The 20860-nt window shown below is 41.0% G+C and overlaps 2 protein-coding genes across 3 annotated transcripts in view; one reads left to right on the top strand and one right to left on the bottom strand.

The window, feature by feature from the left end:
* Window positions 1-3364: 3364 nt before the first annotated feature.
* On the bottom strand, window positions 3365-6440 carry MARS2 (methionyl-tRNA synthetase 2, mitochondrial). The gene has a single exon (XM_059392631.1). It carries the CDS (start codon window positions 6414-6416, stop codon window positions 4572-4574), a length of 1845 nt encoding a protein of 614 aa, XP_059248614.1. The 5' UTR covers window positions 6417-6440; the 3' UTR covers window positions 3365-4571.
* A 5775-nt stretch (window positions 6441-12215) lies between these two features.
* The window catches only part of RFTN2 (raftlin family member 2), a 69952-nt gene continuing 61307 nt past the window's right edge, over window positions 12216-20860 (top strand). Inside the window, exons 1-2 of one of the 2 annotated variants that reach the window (XM_059393134.1) lie at window positions 12216-12667; window positions 12753-12899. In XM_059393134.1, coding sequence (XP_059249117.1) covers window positions 12761-12899 — 139 coding nt within the window. In that variant the 5' untranslated portion in view covers window positions 12216-12667; window positions 12753-12760. Of the gene's footprint in view, window positions 12900-20860 lie in introns of both variants that reach the window. The other variant, XM_059393133.1, reaches the window with a different exon arrangement.

Genomic DNA, 20860 nt, shown 5'->3' with positions numbered 1-20860 from the left:
CATACACTAAGAAAGGTGGCAGCATCCATTTCCAGTCCCTCCTAGAGCTGTCCTATGACAGCTCCCTATGTCCTAGAGCTTACCCAATGAGTCTTCTAGGCTCTCTGCAGATGTTTCGTCCAAAACCCTTCATAACTTGAAGGCAGGGCTCATCTCTCCTTGGAGCTCTAATTTTCTTCTTGCAGATGGCACACTTGATTTCCTGAAACATCCTGACATCTCATACCTTCCCGTTCTTAAGTGAGGAGCTGCGGACTTCAGAATCTATGGTGAGTAATCCATGCCATAAACCAAATGCGGGTGAAATTCAGTTAACAGCCAAGGATGGAACTTCTGTACTTAGTCTCACCTTACTTCGAAGAGGTAAGTATGCTAAAACTCTCAATAGCTAGACATGAAAAGAGGCATAGTAGACAGTACATTATTTCTAATTATCAATGCCATAGGAAGATCCTCTCTTCTGTAGCTCTTCCCAATTCTTTCCTCATCATGAAAATATAATAGAAACTGATTAATGTGATATAATCTTACACAGGGTATTTTAACTGTGATCAACTATTCCCTGTTAGATAGTTCTCGTAATTCAGAGGATCTGTACTGGGTAACCCAGGACTTCCAAAAAACTAAGAGAAAGCAGCAAGTTCACCACTAAACTGGTTAGTCCCTTCCCCTCAGCTCAAAGTAGTTCTTAGTGATAGAGGAAAGTAGCTTAAGCTGGGTTTCTTTTATCCTGTCTCAAAAAAAGAGTAAGACATTCCTCTTGGAAGATTCAGATTCCTACTTACTAACCTTAATTAGCATGGTTATTACTGTTTGGCCCTTCCAGCAATATTAACCCCCAAATTTGGTGTATTCCTACTGATAAAAATTAACCAATGCTGTACGAAGCTCCTATACGACGAAGGATCAGGACCACCCAGCTGTTGTGTTGAAACAACGTATTTCATAGTGTTTTAGTTCTGCAAGGGACATAAAGGCTTTCTTCTAAAACTGATTCCCCTATGTTTTTGGTTACCCCAATCTATGCTCTATCTCCCTCCAAGCTCTCAGAATTAGTATACCTTTGCTGCAAAAATAGACACATGGCCCTCAGTATGTCCAGACCCTTATAGATCCACCCATATTATTCACTCAGCCAAAAGGTGAGGGCAAGGACCCATCACAATTTATAGTACCCAAGACTTCACCAACAAGAACAGTTGATCTGTATCTGGTAGAACTATGGATAGTAGGTAATTGCCCTCAAGAGACAATTTTAGATCATTACATAGCAGTTTTATGGACTAAGTCCTTAGTCCAGAGGCATGCCTCCCCCATAACTCAGGGTTGCACTAATGTAGGCCAACAATGCAACTACATACTTAACAGGTGTGGGGCAGTCAGAGATCCAGGAAACCATCCCTACCATAATGCCCAAGGAGGAATCTGCTGAATGCTTGGGACTGCCACCTGCTACCCATGCTACTTCTTGATAATAAGGATCTCCTTGATAATAAGGATAATATAATAAGCATAATAAGGATACTCCTTGATAATAAGGATCCACAACCTGACCAACTACTGGCTTTACTTCAGTCTTGGAACTCCCCAGATCTAAAGAGCTATTTCCAGGGGGAAAGGGGAGGTGCCTGGATGGCTCATTCAGAGCATGTGACTCTTGACCTTGGGGTTAAAATTTTAAGCCCCTTGTTGGTTGTAGAGATTACTTAAAAATAAAGAGCTATGTCCCAACCACAGCTATAACTGTGCAAAAAAAGATGTATGCCTTACAGCCCAAGGCTTTCATGAGTACTTTGACATCAATTTAATATTCAACTTACCAGGCCTTTCTCAGCCCCTGTAGAGGTCATACAGGTTGTCAAGAAAAATAATGAAGCCTACTTCAGAAGAACTCTGAAATTTCAGTGAAACCAGAGATTGTATCTATTTATTATTCCCGCCTATTCTTGACCTCCATGGTCTTCAGACTTCTGAGGAGCCTAATCTATGAGTGCACTTGTAGAATGGCTCTCCATACACAGCACAGCCACCTAACATATGCATTGTCCACAATTTCTTGCATGATTTCACTGATAGGAGGGTAGCCTATTGACAGATTACTGTGACATCTTGTGAATACCTGCTCTATCACCTTCTGCAACTCTCCCCACAAGAACACCCCAAAATGAATATTAAGAGCCTCAAGGTTGTAATTTGGGAGAAACCTCCTTTCTGTCAAGGGATCCACAAGATGTCCTCTCTGGAAAGCACATGCTCTCCAGTTTTAAGTTTCACCTATTCTCCACTTGGCATTCCTAAACTGTTTACATCAAACTGAACACATCAACTGAGAAGCCAAAGGCTATCAGCTCTACCTATATCTTGCCTCCAACAGAGATCCAACTGATTTACCTTCCATAGCACCACAGAATAACTCAGATCCATACTTCTTCACTCAAAGTATCCTATCTTCTTTAATTATGCCCTCTCCTCTTTGGTTCCTCTATTTTCTTGTGCTCTTTGGTACCATAAATATTCTGGCAGCCAGTTAAGTGTCTATACAAACGACAGACTGCACAAAAGGAATTCCATTAACACCCAGCAAGCCTAGGTCCCATGTACTGACTAGCACTAGGCCACAGGAAAGAACATTCAAGTGGAAGACACTGTCTCTCCTTTCATGATAGGTTTAATAAGACTGCTCTAAGGGTGCTTCAAAGGCAGAGGTTGTCATTTCACTGATTTTCCAAGCCCATTTTTGTTCATTCATATAAACACGTGTCATCTTTCACCACTCTGCTCCATCCAGCCCTAGCACATACTATACTCCCTCCTCAGCCCCAGTAATCAGCCCTACTAATCCCAGCAGGTAACCAGAATATGTCATGTGGAAAGACCAGGATTCCATCATGAAGAATAAGGAGGGTCTAAAGGAACATTTGTAGAAATGGTCTTTCCATCTTTAGAATGCCTTTAAGCATTCTTTTCTAAGCAATGTTTCTAAGCAACCAGAAATCTCTCACCACATTGATTCATAAACAGAAACTGGAGCTAAATAGCAGCACCTAGAATAAATCTGGGAGAACTTCCAGCACACTAGTTTACTTCATAGTGAGCCCTCTCTGCTTGCTACCATGCTTAGAATGGATATTTCAAGGCAAGTTCTCATTTTAAACTTTGGCCTAGCTGTCCAATCGCCTGTGAGATATAATGCTGGCTTACTGTGTTGTAGTCACTGTATCAATTGATACCTTAACATCTTCTCTATGATGTTCTCTTATGGAGCCTTGGAGAGATCCCTAAATCCAGTTTGAGATTCCTGGAGCACTGATCCATTTCCTCCCTGCACCATCACCTTCAACAAATTCAACAGAACAGATCTGAATAAGGTACTCACAAATTTTTAAGCTTTAATAACTTATGAAACCAAAAGAAATAATCAGTAAAAAAAAGTACTTGAAAGTAAATGTATTAACATTTAAAACTACTTACACAATGTCTATATTGTATTATAGATTCTCATTGACCAAAAGAAATCATAGGTAAATTATCTATGTGGTGACAAAATTATGACTAAGAAATAAAAAGAAAATGTAACTATTTTGAACCATTTACAGATTTTTTAATCGTTATCTGTAAACCTAATGTTATTAAAGTTTAAAATTTTTAACATACCAACTACCTCGAGAGCTTTAGAATTTATAACAGAGGTCCAAACAAATTTGATACATTTACTTAATTACTTCCTAAACATTTAATAGAGTAAAAGTCCTTTTTCATTAGTTTGAACAAAACAGGATTCTGATCTTTTTTTATTGTTTTAGGTGAAACTAGTGGCTACAGTTATCCCTTATTTTAAGAAAAGCAATAAAATTTTTCCCTAAGTTTAAATTCTGCATAATCAGAAAGCAGAAACTAATTTTTTCTAAATATTCTGAAATGTCAATATTCAGAAATGAAATGTCAATAATTAAATATTGAGACATTAGGGACATCTACTGGCTGAAGTGTAATGTTACAAAGCACAACTATTAGACTATTAACTAACAAAGTACAGAGTTACAGTTGTAAGAAATGAAAATATAAATAAGGGCAAAAACCACCTCGTCTAGGATACTGGTTTTTAAATGTTTAAGAAAGAATCTTTCTAATAGGAAACCCAACATATATAACAAAGTCGGACTACTAAAAGCTGAGGTAGGGGCCTCCAACCCCCACTCTTCACTAATTTGCCCAGCAGAAGCCAGACTAATGAAAAGCCCTAAGAGGTAGTCTGGGCAGATAACATTAACTGTGGCTTGGAAGGAGGCACAATGAGAAGGAACAGTATCTGCAAAGTTTTCTCTTACCCATCTTTACCCTGGAGACATCTTACAGACACTGGTGTACAAAGGATAGTGGTTAATGGGCACAGAGAACAGAAGAGTAGGGCGTAGGCACCTGAAAGGCAACAAATCTCTTTCCACAGGGACATTGTTTATGTGCTCATATGATGCAGCACTTCAGAAAACATTAGTATGACTTTCCTGAAAATGCAAAATAAGAAAACAACACATTGGCTTTTTTACCACAGGCCAGTTAGAACTAAGTTTCTAGGTCCTATGGGCTTTTACCAGCCAGGCCCTGGACTGGTCTAGTCTTGGAAATAAGAGCCCAGTTTCAGGTCCCAGCCTCCTCCCTTCAAAAGGACATGGATGTCCATAAAATCGAGGCAAGAAACAGAGCTCTCCAAGGCCCCTCTCTTTGGCAGAGACTCCCAACCTGGATAGCAGCTTATCAGCCAGGCTTGGGGTGACAGGCTGCAGCAACGTTCCAAAGACCCGCAAACATTCCAAAGCCACATGAAGCACAGTACCCAGCCAGGGGGCATCCACTGGGCTCTCCCAGCTCAACTTCCATGGTGCATGCCTTTGGACAAAGCCATTAGTTTGCCGGACACAGCTGGACACTGCCTCCAGAGCCTTATAGATCTGAAAGTTCTCATAGTGCTCAGCTACCTGCCGGGGCAAAGTGGCCACTGCATTCACCAAAGCATAGTCCTCTGCCTGAGCACGAACTGATGGCCCCACCAACCCTGCCTCACTGGGAAAGCAGGCCGTGCAGAAAACCGGATAGGTCCCAGAAGGATTTATTCTTTGGGCCGTGCACCGGTTCAGGAGACCTCCCAAAGCATCTGCCAGCTCAGAATCTAGCAACTTAACCACCTTTTCATCATAGTAATCACAGTCCCAGTTGGGGACGCCCTGCCTAAGAAGAAAGTATCGGAAACCATCCACAGTGTAGCGATCAAGGCAAGTCCTGGGGTCCACCACGTTACCCAAGCTTTTAGACATCTTTTGGCCACAGACCGTCCAGTGAGAGTGGACATAGATGCGGTGTGGTGGGCTCATGCCGGCCCCTAAGAGGAGGGCAGGCCAGTAGATAGCATGGAATTTAAGAATGTCCTTGCCTATGATATGAGAGGTGGTGGGCCACCAAGATTTAAACTCAGCATTTGGGTAGCCAATTACAGTAAGGTAGTTGACCAAGGCATCCAGCCATACGTAGATGGTCTGCGAATCGTCCCCGGGCACAGGAATGCCCCAATGCAAGTGGCTGCTCTTTCGAGAAACAGACAGGTCCGGCAGCTCCTCCTCCAGCCACTGAAGAACTGCGCGATGAAATGGCTCGGGTGTGATTGCCTGAGGGTCGCCCCGCAGCCACCGCTGAAGCGGCTCTCGGAACTGAGAAAGCCTGAAAATGTAGTTCTCTTCCTTGGTCCAGGACACAGGGTGCCCACTCTCTAGAGACACAGGACACGAACCGCCTGACGAAGACGGCTGTCGGGTGACTTTGGCCTCAGGCAGGAAGCACTCTTCGGAGGCGCAATACCAACCTTCGTAGAGCCCCTTGTAGAGCAGACCCCGGGCCTCCAGCAGTCCCCAGAAGTGCTGCACAGCGATCCGGTGCCGGGCTTCGGTGGTGCGGATGAAGTCGGTGGAGGAGATGCCGGCCGCCCGGAAAAGCTGCTGGAACTGGGCAGACACTCGGTCGCACAGCTCGGTGGGGGCCAGGCCCGCAGCGGCTGCTGCCTGCTGAATCTTCAGGCCGTGCTCGTCCGTACCGGTGGAGAATCGCGTGGCGGCAGCGCCGGGAACTCGGAGGCGACGGTGGCGGCACAGGGCGTCCGCCAGCAGAGCGGAGTACAGGTGTCCGATGTGCGGCGCCGCGTTCACGTAGAAAATGGGTGTCGTGAAGAAGGCGCGAGCGCCGCCAGCATCGTCGCGGGCACCCAGAGGGCCCGAACTGTAGTGGCGTGGGCCGGAGTACTCCAGCAGCCGGGCTCCTGCACGGGCTCCCGGACGCCCCAGCCGCCGGAGGACAGAAGCTCGCAGCATGGTGCCCGCCCGGCCGCGGCGCCGCAGGCGGCGTCCTGGAAGCACGTGGGAGGGGCGCATGCGCAGCCGGGGCGTCCCGCGGCTTCCGGCCGGCCGGAAAGCCAATGCGGTGCGGCCCGGAGCGCCGGCCCACGGCCGCCCGGCCCGCCCCGCCTCTCGGCCCCGCCTCTCGGCCGTTGTGCCTGCGACTGTGCCTGCGCGCGGGAAAGACGGCTTAAAGGGACAGAGTTGGGGAGAGCTTAGGAAAGCGGGTTCCTTTATAACATCCCGTGCGCCCTGCGTTTGGGCTGTCATTTGTTTCTGTGGATCTGATTTCCTCTCTCGGCCGACCTGCTCGTGGAGCGAGAGTTCCGCACTCGGGCACCTTCCCGACCCCGGCGGTGAGCGGCGGCGCCCTGCGCCACGCGGCGCGCGCCCCGCAGACGCCCCGGCCGACGCGGGGTCCGAAACCCGCCTAGTCTGATCCCAGCTCCTAGCGGACACGATGACTCTGGAAGGAGGTGCGTGGAAAGAAGCAAAATAATCATCTCATCACTTGAGGGGAGAATAAGAATCTGCAAACTAATGGAAATCCTCTCCCTAAACACAACCTTGTTACATCAGCCGGGGGGAGATTTGTCCTCTGCCAGGTCTTCGCTAAAGATCACGGAGATCCCTCGAGACACGTGAAACGCAGTCTGTCGTCACTGACCAGAATCGACCTTCAACCTTCTTTCTCAAAGTGTTGTCAGTAATTTTCGTTCGACGTGGCCTCGCAGTTCTTCTGCAGCAGTTTTTCGAGTTTGCTTTTAGTGATGGAGAGTATGCCTCCTGAGACCAGACTGGATTAGTATTAATCCTCGCTCCGTGAAACACTCTCATCTTTGGCCCACGATTGGCTTTTTTTTTTTTTCCATTTAAATACTATGTTCACTTACTAATAAAATGCAATCCAAGGCCTGTGAACCCGCAACCTAACCTAACAACCAGAAGCGGGTCTCTAACAGGTTACGAAGAGCAGCCCCGGGGACTTTGTTAGAACTGCACGGTCTCAGGCCACACACCCCGCCCCCCTCCCCACCTACTCTAGGCGTGGAACCCAACCATGGAGGTTTTAATGAGCAACCCAGGTGACTCTGATGCACCTTCAAGTTTGAGAACCACTGAACGAGAAGATGGCCAGCGCTTTAGGTCTATGGGCTCCTTTTCTCCCTGTCTTCTTGTCTTCCTCCCAGAGGTCATCATTATCCTAAATTCTGTACTTTTGCATTCGTGTTATCACATATATAGTATGTTTAAGCAACATATTGTTTAATTTTGCTTGTATTTAAACAGTCTAAAAAAGGATATCATGCTACATGTGGTCTTCTTCCACTGATCATTTTCACTAAACGTTTTGTTACTAAGATTAATTCATTTTCTTTCTGTAACTCTATTACTTCATTTTGACTGCTGGATAATAATTTGTGAATGGAGGCATTTGGTAAGTTGGATCAGATTTCTGTGGTGATATGGAAAGTGAAGAAATCAAATTCTCTATACAAGTTACAAGAGGTAGCAGTAAATATTCTTTGAATACTTAATTGATACACTCTATTTAATCCAGCAGTTTTGGAAAGGAAGATGAAGAATACGTAAAACCTAAAACTGGAGGGGATGTATAACACCCTCCAGGACAAGGAGACAAATCCAGTCTTAAATGTCTAAGAAATCAAGTTTTCCAGTAACTCTCCACACCCCCCATCCAACCCCTTTTCCATGGAATCCATTCTTGAGCATACAAATATGCTGGGTTTTCTCCTGTTTTAAGGAGAAAAAACTCTAGGGGGCGCCTAGGTGGTTCAGTTAGTTAAGAGGTTGCCTTTGGCTCAAATCATGATCCCAGGATCCTGGAATCGAGTCCTGCCTTGGGCTCCCTGCTCAGCCGGGAGCCTGCTTCTCCCTCTACCTCTTGCATTCTCCCTGCTTGTGTGCTCCCTCTCTCTGTCAAATAAATCGTTAGAAGGAAGGGAGGGAGGGAGGGGAGAAGGAAGGAAGAAAGAAGAAACTCAACGGGCACTACTGCTCCATTAACTTCCCTTTATAGCAAATTCCTTGAAAGAAATGGCTATTGGTGAACTTCGAGTGGTTCAAGTTGTTTGCTCTAAGGAGCATACTATTAACTTTCTTGTATAAATCTTCTGGTACTTACATGCTAAAGTTTCTCTAGCTATGTATCTAGGAATGACATTGCTGGATCATAGAGGATACCAAACTTCAATTTCACAAGATAATGCTAAGTTGTTTTCCAACATGGTTAGACAAATTTACATCCCCATCACAACATACTATTACAGAAGTCTTTCCAATACCTGGTATTATCTCCTTAATTTTTCCAGTTAAGTAAGTATAAAATATTATCTCACTTAACATTCATGGAAACATTACACACAATAGCCAAAAGGTAGAAACACCCCAAATGTCTATACTCTGATGAATGGATAAACAAACAATGGATGATGAATGGATAAACAAATGGTATATCCAACCATTAAAAAAGAATGAAGCACTGATACATGTTATCACATAGGTAAACCCTACATGGGTAAAACAATGTGCCAAATAAAAGAAACCAGGGATGCTGGGTGGCTCAGTCTGTTAAGCGACTGCCTTCAGCCCAGGTCATGATCCTGGGGCCCTGGAATTGGGTCCTGCATCAGGCTCTTTCCTCAGCAGGGAGCCTGCTTCTCCCTCTGCATGCCGCTCCCCTCATGTTCCCTCGCTCTCTCTCTCCCTGACAGATAAATAAATAAGTAACTAAAATCTTTTTAAAATAAATAAATAAAAGAAACCAGGCACAAAAGACTGCAAAATAAAGATTCCATTTATATAAAATATCCAGAATAGATAAATGCATAGAGATGGAAAGGAGATTTGTGGTTTCCAGGAGCTAGGGGAAAGTTGGGATGGAGACTGAATGCTTAGAAGATAAGGGTTTTCCTCTTGGGGTGATGAAAGAGATTGGAATCTAGATAGTAATGGTCATTATACAATATTGTGAATGTGCTTAACGCCATTGAATTGTACACTTTAAAATAGTTAAAATGATAAATTTTATGTGTATTTTACCACAATATAGTGTTATCTCACTATGATCTTAATTTGCAGTTACTGAAATAGAAGTGAAGCTAAGAATCTCTGTGTGCTTTTAACCATGTATGTTTCTTTGCCTGTGATGTGCCTATTTGTATTTTTGTGTCTGTTTTTTCTATTGACTTGTCTTTTTATTTTCATAAGGTTTTTATATATTCTTGATGCTGTTCCTTTATCGGTTGATATTTTACAAATATCATATACCACATTTTCACATTAAACTTCTTAATGAGTAGTTCTTAATTTTAATTTCGTAGAATTTATCAAAATTTATCTTATGCCTGTCATTTTATGGTTAATCATTGTAATTATTTTGATTTTTTTTTTTTTTTTTTTTTTTTTTTTTTTTGCTTTAAAAGCATTTTTAAAAAGCATTTTAGGGCACCTAGGTGGCTCAGTGGATTAAAGCATCTGCCTTCGGTTCAGGTCATGATCCCAGGATCCTGGGATCGAGTCCCACATCGGGCTCTCTGCTCAGCAGGGAGCCTGCTTCCCTTTCTCTCTCTCTGCCTGCCTCTCTGCCTACTTGTGATCTATGTCTGTCAAATAAATAAATAAAATCTTTTTTTAAAAAATGCCTTTTAGTACTCTGATGTCAAAATAAATATTTATCCGTATTTTCATATAAAAAATAAATAAATATTATAAATATAAATAAAATATAAATATATAATATAGTTCATGTAATATATAAATATAAATAAAATATATATAATATAAATAAATAAAAATATAAAAATATTCTTTTGACGTTCAAATTCTTCATGTCAAATTGAAATTTTTATACATGATACAAGATGGGGAACCAATTTCATCCCCATCTAGATGATCAATTGTCCCAGCTCCATTTCTCTACTGATCTGCCATGCTACTTCCATCATATATTCTATTTCCACATATGCAGGCTTCTGTTTCTAGGTTCTTTAATCTATGGTATTGGTTAATTGGTCTATGCCTTGTTAATAACAGATTTAATTACTATAGGCTTATAATAAATCTTAATATTTAGTCTTAGTAGCTCCTCCTTCATCTTCAGTAGCGTAGGGGAGCCTGGGTGGCTCAGTAGGTTAAACATCTGACTCTGGATTTCAGCTCAGGTCATGATCTCAGTGTGATGACATTAAGCTCCTCAACCGGCTCTTTGCTAAGTCTGTCTTCTCCATTGAACCATGAGTTTTTTTAGTCATCTTGTGTACCAGCCAGCATCTAGTTCAGTGCCTGGAATACAGCAGGCACTTAGTAAATACAGTGAGTACTTAAGTCATCTTCCAGGTCCTGTAACTGGGACTAGTGAACTTCATATATCCAATTTCTGCTACCCAGGAGCTCACAGCCTATCCTAAAAAAGAGGACCTGAGAAATGACTGGCATGAAAGCACTGTGACTGTCAAATGAGTCACACTGGGTGAGAGTCTCCTGTCTTTTTAGCCAAATTGAAATTGCTTACCATCAACCATGCTCATCGAGGAGAATGAAGGACCGTGGAATTTTCTTCAGTTAAGATCACTTCTAAGAAGCAAACTATTTAAAGACAAGTAGGCAGAAGGAAGAGACAAGAGATCGTAGTGATCTATCATCTAATCTATACACTTTTTTTTTTTAAGATTTTATTTATTTACTTGAGAGATAGGTAGAGGGAGGAGAAGCAGGCTCCCACTGAGCAGGGAGCCCCATGTGGGGTTCAATCCCAGGACCCTGGGATCATGACCTGAGCCAAAGACAGACGCTTAACAGGCTAAGCCACCCAGACACCCTTCCCACCCCTACTTTGAGAGTTTTCATATGTACTCTTCAATGGAATTGAAAAATCTTTACAGGTTTATGTTCTCTAGAATCTGAAATGTGATCAGGTTTATTTTGTAAATAATGGGAGTGGTGGCAGAATCGCTTCCTCCCTATTCCTATCCCCAACCCTGTTTTATAATGGAAGCACATTAAAAAATTTATTTAGTGCTATTAGCCAAGCATAGTGTTAAGATATGAGATAAGATGATCTCATTCAAGCTTCATAACAAGCCCATGAAGTAAGTCCTATTATTAACTCTATTTTGTAGGGGAGGAAATTGAAACTTGAAGGGGTCAAGTAACTTGCCCAAGATCACGTCTGTGGTAAGCATTCGAAGCAGGATTTGAAGCCAGGCAGTCTGACTCCAGGACTCAGAGCTTTGATGAGTGCACCACACTACCTGAGCTGAACATGATAAAATGCAGTAAACACTCATTATAATTGGTCCATTGTAAATTGTTCTTGAGTTCAGGTAAATGGCAATTTATAGCACTGAAAGAATCAAATTGTCAGTTTTGTCGCCTTTTTTTTTTTTTAATTAAGGATACTTTGGGACCTGTAAAAGTGTTAATAGTTACTCTCATATGCTGCCTAACTATGGAGTATTTTAAACTGATCATCCACATAACTGTCCTCCTTTGCAACTAAATAAAATCTTTTTATTAAAATATTGTAATATAATTTTTTATATTTGGCAGCTTTCATTAGCATATTATTTTTCCAGCAGAAAGACTCTTCTGTTGAAAGAAATCCTCAAAAGTGCTACCTAAAGACTTAAGTGTTTGTTTTTAAAAAAACAAAAAACTACTTTTCTCCTTTTAGACTCCAGAAACAGTTTCCTCCTAAAGTGACTTCCTTTCTGGAAATGATTTTTGTTTCCAACCATGTTGAGAATCCTTTTTTTTTTTTTTTTTTTATTCCTTCTCTCTTATTCTTTCTCTTTCTCCCACCCTTCCTCCGTCCTTTTGCTTTGCTGGTAATAGCAGAGAGGAAGGAGGGGGTGGGCACAGGGAAAAGAGAAAACAGAGAAAGAATCGCATGCCATTATGCCTGAATATATCCTTTACTTGTAGATAATTCCATCCGAGTTGCACTTTTGCCTTTTATTTCCGTTTTTGGACGCCTCTTTTATCATCCAGCCAACTGGGACAGACAAAGCACTGTTGGTGCCCTGAGCAACAGAACTCTGGTAGGGGGCTGGCTGTAAATTGACGTGGCATGGAAATTCTCGGCTAAGTTGTAGCAGCTTGCATGTTTCTCCTAAGATCAAGCCCAGCCTCCCAGAGCTGTAGCTTAATCATCATGGGTTCAACGACTTTACAGAAAAATGGATAGAAAAAGTCTTCAGCTCCTTTCTTTGGACTCAAATGTTTTCCTTTTGACTACCTATGGTTTAGCTGGAAAAATCAAAGCAGTTAAGTCTGTAACTTTCTTTTTGCAGCTAAAACAACAGATTTTGCTGCTCTCCCTCCCCTATCCTGCAATTTAATTCCTTACAGATTCTGCTATGGGGTGCGGACTTAGAAAGCTAGAAGACCCTGATGATAGCAGTCCTGGAAAAATATTTTCTACCCTGAAGAGACCGCAAGTGGAAACAAAGACAGAATTTGCTTACGAATATGTATTGCTGGATTTTACTTTACAAGGTAATTTTTGCTTCTATTTTATTTGTTAAATGAAATCTTTCAGAGAAGGCACTAGTTTTTTTAAGTGTTGCTTGTGAATTTGTAGACTAGTCTTCACGATAGATTGTATAAATCTAACAATTAATGCTTTGTTTCTTGATAATATTTTTGAAAGATTTGTTTTGTTTGCTTCGTTTTTTGTAATATGGCTTATATGTACTTTATAAAATTAGAAAAAATGCCTGGAATTATTTCTTTCATTTTTAAATCAAATGCTTATTTGTAGAAGGATAGATAAAAATATTTGACTTCCCGGCCAAATAGCTGTAGCCTTAATGACAGTTTGGGTCTTGAAAGAGATCTGAAAGTCACAAGAAGGTAGCATGTAGGGTACATGATTTGCATCGTGAGGAAGAGTATTTGCTAAGGTAACTCCGAGGTTTCCAACTATGTAAAATTTTGTGACTGTGCTAATCATTTTATATTTTTGACCAAGCTAAACTTGAAGTTTGAAAATACAGTAAAAAACAAAAAAAAAAAAAAAAAGAGGGAGAAAAAGATAGTCTTCTGTAAGACACTTCCTTTGCTCGGTGCCCCATCCCTAACAGAGAAACCCCCTGTTCCAGAAAGTTAGAAACACAAATAAACAAGTCCAGATGGCAGCCCTGTGGAAGGAGCAGAGGCAGCTCAAACTCACAAACACTTTGCCTCACTTCTTTTGGAAACTTTAGAGTATACAACTGCACGGATAAAACTGAGTTTTTAAAACAGAACAATATCTTTAATCATGAGATACTGAAAATAAAATTTAGGATGTCTTGCTTGCTGTTAGAATTTCCAGATATCAGTATTTTAAGTTCTTATTACAAAGTTACACTTTCATTCTAATAAGGTACGCATTTTATCAGTTAATAGAAAGTTTATACTAAATAAGTTATCATGTTGGATATGAATTTCTTTTCAACTTAAACACAAATTCTCCATTTTTTGGTTTGTTGTGTGAACAGTACATCTTTGTGCCAGAAGCAAGAACAGCCCATTTTTCTTTGTCAAAAATTGAGCTAGCCAGCAAGCAAACCCCCTTCCAGGGACACATAAAATCTGTACATATACTTTCAACATATTCACATTTCTATTTTTATCTAAACCTAAGGCTGCCAAGGAAAAAATGTCAATACTCTTCATTTTATTTTTAATTATGGAAGTTAAAAGTGGATGGAGGAAACGGTGACAATCAGAGAGCTAACCAATCATGTGGATTTGTTCCATACTTTTTCAAAAACCATCCTTTGAGAAATATTCATGATGTGCCATGTTTTCTCCGTCGGTTGTTCTTATCCGTTATTTTTAGGGCAAGTTTCTGTAAATTCATAGGACACAAACACACACTTTCCTTAACCTTAAGACCTTGTCTACTCAAACTTTAGGCCAGAGCCATTTTGATCTGCACTTTAAGAATTGCTGCACAATCTGCCCTAGAATCCCAGGGCTTAAAGTAACTTGACATTTTTTTTCTGATTTATTTCCTTCTAACCATGCTAACAGTCTCCAACGAATGTGTATAAATGCAGTCATGCTTGAATCAGAAACGTCTACAGCTTTCTTCAGGAAGCATTTGGCTTTGTTGTTCCCAGAAGCCCTCCTCTCTGTGGAGGAGTGTCATTGCTCCCTCCACCCTAGGTGTTCGGAGGAGGTAACGGAATGTCACACTGTGAAGTGTAGGTAGGGGCACAGATGGCCAAGGTTAGACAGAAAGCAGGCACATATTTTAAAGTTGCATCTGGTTCCTATTTAGTTGAGGCGCCGCGTCTCCTGGTGCCCCTTTCTGTCCAGTTCTTCCACACTTTTTTTTGTTGTGTTTGTTTTGTTCTTGCCTTTGCCTTTGCCTCAGAAGCCAAGACTCTGTATCCCCCCCAACTGCACAAGCCACCTTTCTTTATCCCGTTCTCTGACCTCCACCTGCCCCTCCAGTGTATAGAGGAACGAGGCCTGGAGTGAGGGAGTGGGGAGAACATGCCAGCCTTCTGTTAGCGCGGGCAGCTCTGTCCTGGGATTGCTGTGAGTTCTAACTAGTGGCACCTCCTGCTTCTCAGGGGCCACTGTGAGCGACCTTTCAGGAAACAGAATGGTCTAGTGACAGCTGTGTGTGCTCACGACCCGCCTGTCTCATACCTTGTTTTCCTCCGTTTTTTCCAAAGAGAGGACATGAGACAGAGAGTAAAGTCTCAGTGGGTCAAGAGGAAATTGAAATTACCAGGGCCCCGTGTTCGGATGCCTAATTATCCTGAATGATTTCTTTATTTTCCATTCAGTTTCATTCTCTATCTCTCTCCCTCTCTCTCTCTCTCTCCCTCTCCCTTCCCCTCTCCCTGTCCCTCTCGCATGCGTTCTCAATCTCTCTCTCTCTCTCTCTCTGCTTCCCCACACTCTTTTTGGATGGGTGGGCAGGGGGACTTTGAGCCATTATTTACATCTCCATGGGAGAAATAATAGCACAGTCATTAAGCGCACGGGACTCTGCAATCAAAGTTCCTGGATTCCAGATCAGGCTCTTTCACTCTCTAACTGTGGCAGGTTTATAAATGTTGCTATATCTCAGTTTCCCCTTCTGAAAAAGAAGGGTTCTGCTGGTGCTCACATAATAGAGTTGTTTTGAGGATTAAAGAGGATAATACAAGATAATCCACTTAATAAAAGTTAACTATTATTATCCATCCTGGCTTTGTGCCAGGTCTACCAACTGCACTAGTGAGATTTTGGTACAATTTTTGTGATAAATTTTCTGGATTATTGTATAGTAACCCACGAATGTGTATTTATGAGCATGTGTGAGTGTATATATGAGCGTGTTACAGAATTTCTTAATGAATAGTTAAATTAACTTTGCAAAGGATCCAAAAGTGTTGGTTTCATCCTTAAAGCCCAGAAAAGAATCTGAATAACAATAGCCTTAAGGATTTTTAAAGCACTTACAGCTTTAAGATTAAAGGAGTTTTTACAATACTAAAAACCCAACAGGACAGATGGTAGCTTTGAATTTCTAGTAAAATTATGTAAAATATATGAAGTAAAATGTTGCTGGCCCCTAACTTGCTTCCTTATTATTAAAAGAAGAAACTCTCATTTTTTATCACTGCTGTTCACAGCAATCAATACATATAACATATGTATTCTGTAGAAGATGCTGATAAGCACTGGAAATACAAAGAGGAATGAGACAGTTTCTGCCCTCAAGTATTTTATATTCTAAAGGGTCAAACTGGACAAGATCATGAACGCGTCAAAATCGGGAACTAGATCTTATCCACCTTTGTATCCCGTGACTAGCACAGTGTTTGGCACATGAACAACGGTCAATAAGTTTTAACGAATTAATGAAGAAAAAATTACAATACAAGATACAAGAGGTGTCAGAAAAAGGAAAAATCAATTTTGAATAGAATCAGTTGGAATTGGAACCGGGACTTTAACTGACCCTGAAGAACATATAGGGCTTATTAGTCAGAAAAGGATTAAGAGGTTGAGACATATTCAAGGACCACTGACTAGAGCAGTGAGCAAAGGGGCGCGGGTGGGGGGGGTGTTGGAGAAAGGGAGAAAATGAGGTTGGAAATAAATGGAGTATGAAATGCTGTGACCTGGCTAAGGAAGGATTCTTTGATTCTACTGGAATTAAGTAGCTGTAAAGACTTTTGAATGAGTAGTCAACAGGTACAGAGAAGTATTTTTAGAAGATGAATGTGAGATTGAGTGGGAAGAGATGGGAGCGAGGCTAGTGATTTAGAAGGCCTCTTGTAGTGGTCAAGGCTACAAGAGGACAATTAGGACACACATGTGGGGAACAGCAAAAGGACGGAACGCATGGGCAAATATAAGACAATGAAGAAGGAGCTTACTAGCTTGTGGCTGGCTGGATATGAAGGGACAGAAAGAATGAGGAACCCAGGATGACTTCCTGCTTCTGAGTAAGTGAGTGACTGAGCCTGAGTAACTGTGGAAATAATGATGCCTCTCACAGTAGGAAGGGCATCCCAGAAAGTCAGTGTGTGGTCAAGAGCAGCTCCGTCACAGGCATGTTGCATTTGGGGGGGCAGTGGACATCTTACAGCACATAAGGACTGCTTCTATGAGAGACTCTTACAGATACGGGAGCTGGAGTATGGTGATTTCCACAAGGATGAATTGAAATAAGGGAAGTCTTAAAGAGAGGGAATATGAGAAGGGCGTTAAGCATCTTGGGCTGAGTTGTCAGGCATAGTTAACCATATTGAGACAATTCAACAAAAAGACAGAGAAGGAAGACAGTCAGGACCATGTAGCACCAGAGAACACACGGAAAGGAAAGGCTTCAAAGAGCAAGAAGTGGTCAATAATTTTAAATTGTAGAGAACTTTTTAAGAATGAAGATACAGCACTGAAGAGAACGCGTTGAGGAATCAATAAGCAGCAAATAAAGGATCAGAAATGAGGGAAGGAAGCGGACGGGAGAAGAAGAAGAGAAAGGAAGGGTGGGACCAGCTAAATTTTCTGTATCTGTCTGAGTCTATTAAGTTCATGAGCATTTCCTCAAATAGTCAAAAGGGATGAAATTTACTCAAACATCAACGTAATCCCTGTCATAGTGCCTAGCCCAAATTCCTACCAGGTGAAAAAACCTATATGGGGAGTTCCATTATGTTTGAAATAATGGTGAGGTATTTGGTTTAGAAGAATAATAAAACCTCACAAATCCAGACTCTTGTGGAAGAGAATGATCCCAGCCTGAACTGAGAGAGAAGAGAATCTCTGGTAATAGCACACAGTCGATCCTCTTAAATACTGATGTTGAGAGAAAATACATATACATTTCTATCAGCAGTATAATTTCTATCTTCTGTCCCACATATACTTCTTATATCTGGGTGGACAGCTACTCATTAATTGAACTAATATTGCTGAGTACCTCCTGAACTAAGAGCTAGGGTACAAAGATAAATAAAGCCTAGTCCCTGGTCCTTATGAACCTGTACCCTAGTGAGCATCCTACTGACGGACACCCAATGAGAATGTGTACATCATACACTATGATACAGGCTATGCTGGAAGTGTGAGGGCTACAGAAGCATATACCTGATTGGTGGGATCCAGAAAGATTCCTTAAAAGATGGGTCACCTCAATCTGAGGTAGGATGTAAAGAATGAGTAGGACTTAGACAAAGGTTTGTACCCACAATAGAGAAAATACAACTGCAAATTTATAAGGAAAAAACAAACAACCCAATAGGAAAAAACTGAACAAGGAATTTGGACAGACATTTCACAAAATAGTTAATCCCAAAGGTCAATGGACATATGAAACTGTGCTCAACCTTATTAGTAAGCGGGAAAATGCATGTGAAGACCACAGTGAGATACCACTAAAAATCATCCAAAATGGCTAAAATTTTAAAAGACTGACGATACCACAGGTTAAACTATACACCATTTTGGGGGGGAAATGTTTTAGCATTACCTGGTTAGCTGAAGATACACCGAATACGGATGTGTGTCCATGCGTACTGTGAGGCACATACAAGAGTGTTCAGGGAAGTGTTATTTATGATAGCCCAAAAGAATGAACAACACAGAAATCCAAGAATAAGAGATTAGAAAAATCAGTTGTGGTATACTCACACAGTGGAACACTATACTGCAAAAGTCAGCAAACTCTTTCTGTGAGGGGCTACATAGTTAAGTATTTTAGTCGTTGTGAGCCACGTGGTGTCCATCACAATTACTCGGCTCTGCCATTGTAGTACCAACCAATAAGCCATAGGCAGCACTTCGCCAACCTGGACTGTACTGCAGTGAAAATGAATGAACTAAAGCTACGCAACCTACACAAGACAAATCTCACAGGCATAATGCTGAGTGAAGGAAGACAGACACTGGGGGCGCCTGGCTGGCTCAGTGAACACAGTGTGCGACTCTTGATCTCGGAGTTGTGAGTTCAAGCCCCATGCTAGGTATAGAGATTACTTAAAAAATAATAATAATAAAAATAAAAAATCTTAAAAAAAGAAGAAGAAGATAGATACAGAAGGATATGCCATATGATTCCGTTTATATAAAACAAAAAAATGGGCAAAACTGAACTACGGTGTTTAAGGCTGCATTCTTGGATAGTAGACTAGAAAGAAGAGAAAGGAAATGATGGCCATAAAATCCAAGATAGCCCAGAGTGGGCGAGGGAGATTGTGATTGGAAAGGGCAAAATGGGAAGCTTCTGGAGTGCCCGCCATATTCTGATTTTTGAACGGATGGTGGTTACCCACGTCCTGTCAGTGTTTATGTTTTGTCTTATTTTTGTATGCTAGTGACATTTCTACCCCTACCTAAAAAACCTTAAAAGATCTTTTTTCTTTAAAGGCTAAGTAGGAAGTATAGGTAAAGCAAATAAGGTTGAAAGACAAGATATACAGACTCAGAAACGAGAGAAAATGTCATGGAATTCTGTTTTATCTGTCCGGGAACCACAGATAAAACAGAATGGCTGGAGAGCAGCTCAGGAAGGAGGGAGCAGTGAAACAGAAAGCTGCAGGAGTCTGAAATGGTCATAATTTGATCTTTCATTTATCTGTCCATAGTAATGAACCTGTAGTTAAATAGAGTTTTAGCATATTTAAAACTGCAGTTACATTACTTCGATTAAATATACTAATGAGTGACTATAAAAATGACAGCTTCCATGGAAATATAAAAGATTACATAATTTGGATATTATTCATCTAGCAGTTCATATTGGTAAATAATTTTAAGCATTTTGATAAGTAGAGTAAAACCAAATATCCCTTCTAATATCCATACATGAAATTGCTTAACAATTTATTATAGTCCAAAAGCTTTAGCCTAACTCATGTCTGAACTTTCACAAATTCTTAACATGACCCAAATCAATGGGGTTTTACTTTCTTATAGGCACTGAAGTGTATGGCTGTGGAGTCATCTTGTCTGGTTTAATCGCAGCCTCACCACTTACTAGCAATTTGGACAAGTTACCAGATCTCTCTCTTCCTGGGTTTCCTCATCTGAGAATAATGATAGTATCTACCTTATGGAGTTTTGTAAGGGTTAATTAAGATTAGGCATGTAAAGCATTTCACATAGGGCCTGGCACAAAATAGGCATTTGGTATATGTTACCTATTATTTTTTTATTATAATTCCTAAATATATATAGAGATTGACAGTCTATTCCCTTTTGAGAATATGGTGAAATTACTTGCCAGTGTTTATACATTGTATGTTTATCTGAGGAAATAATGTTTCATAAATATTTCAAAAACACATACCAATCTTCAGAAGTAAATTGGTGGAAAGAACATATATATATGTCTTGGACAGTTTTCATAAAGTTATGTCATCAGAGCAAAGCTTTTGGCATTGAGCAATTTCTTAGCTTTATACTGGAAGGTAAATCTTTCTGTTTCTAAAATGTGATTTTTGCCTAAGAAGCTTTTAAGCAAATGAGCATAAAAAAGTCTACTGATATTTTATTTTAAAGATTTTATTTATTTATTTGTCAGAGAGAGAGAGAGAGAGATCACAAGTAGGCCAAGAGGCAGGCAGAGGCAGAGGGAGAAGCAGGCTCCCCGCCAAGCAAGGAGCCCAATATGGGACTCGATCCCAGGACACCGGGATCATGACCTGAGCCGAAGGCAGCCACTTAACCAACTGAGCCACCCAGGCATCCCAGTTGATATTTTATTTTAGAAACTATGAGGACAAATGTTAAAATGTTGCTTGACCTTCAGTGTGTTTCAATTTTAATCATAAAAATCACCTTTGCATCTATACAGTTTTCAAAGCAATTATAAAATATTTTCTTTCATCAGTAATCCACAATAGTCTTGTAAGGTATAATAAAGCATTTACAAATCATGCAGCATCAATTTCACAGTAACCAACCACACCCAATAATGCTGTGAACAGCACCATTTGTTCCTTCTCCTAAAGAACTGAGAA

Source organism: Mustela nigripes, chromosome 3, assembly GCF_022355385.1.
Source record: "Mustela nigripes isolate SB6536 chromosome 3, MUSNIG.SB6536, whole genome shotgun sequence".
NCBI lineage: Eukaryota > Metazoa > Chordata > Mammalia > Carnivora > Mustelidae > Mustela > Mustela nigripes.
The sequence above is the reverse complement of the archived record's forward strand: the minus strand, read 5'-3'. Positions and strand labels throughout refer to the sequence as shown.

Bases quoted from the DNA above. Each gene is read 5' to 3' on its own strand.
- MARS2 (XM_059392631.1), bottom strand. From the start codon at position 6,416: ATGCGCCCCTCCCACGTGCTTCCAGGACGCCGCCTGCGGCGCCGCGGC.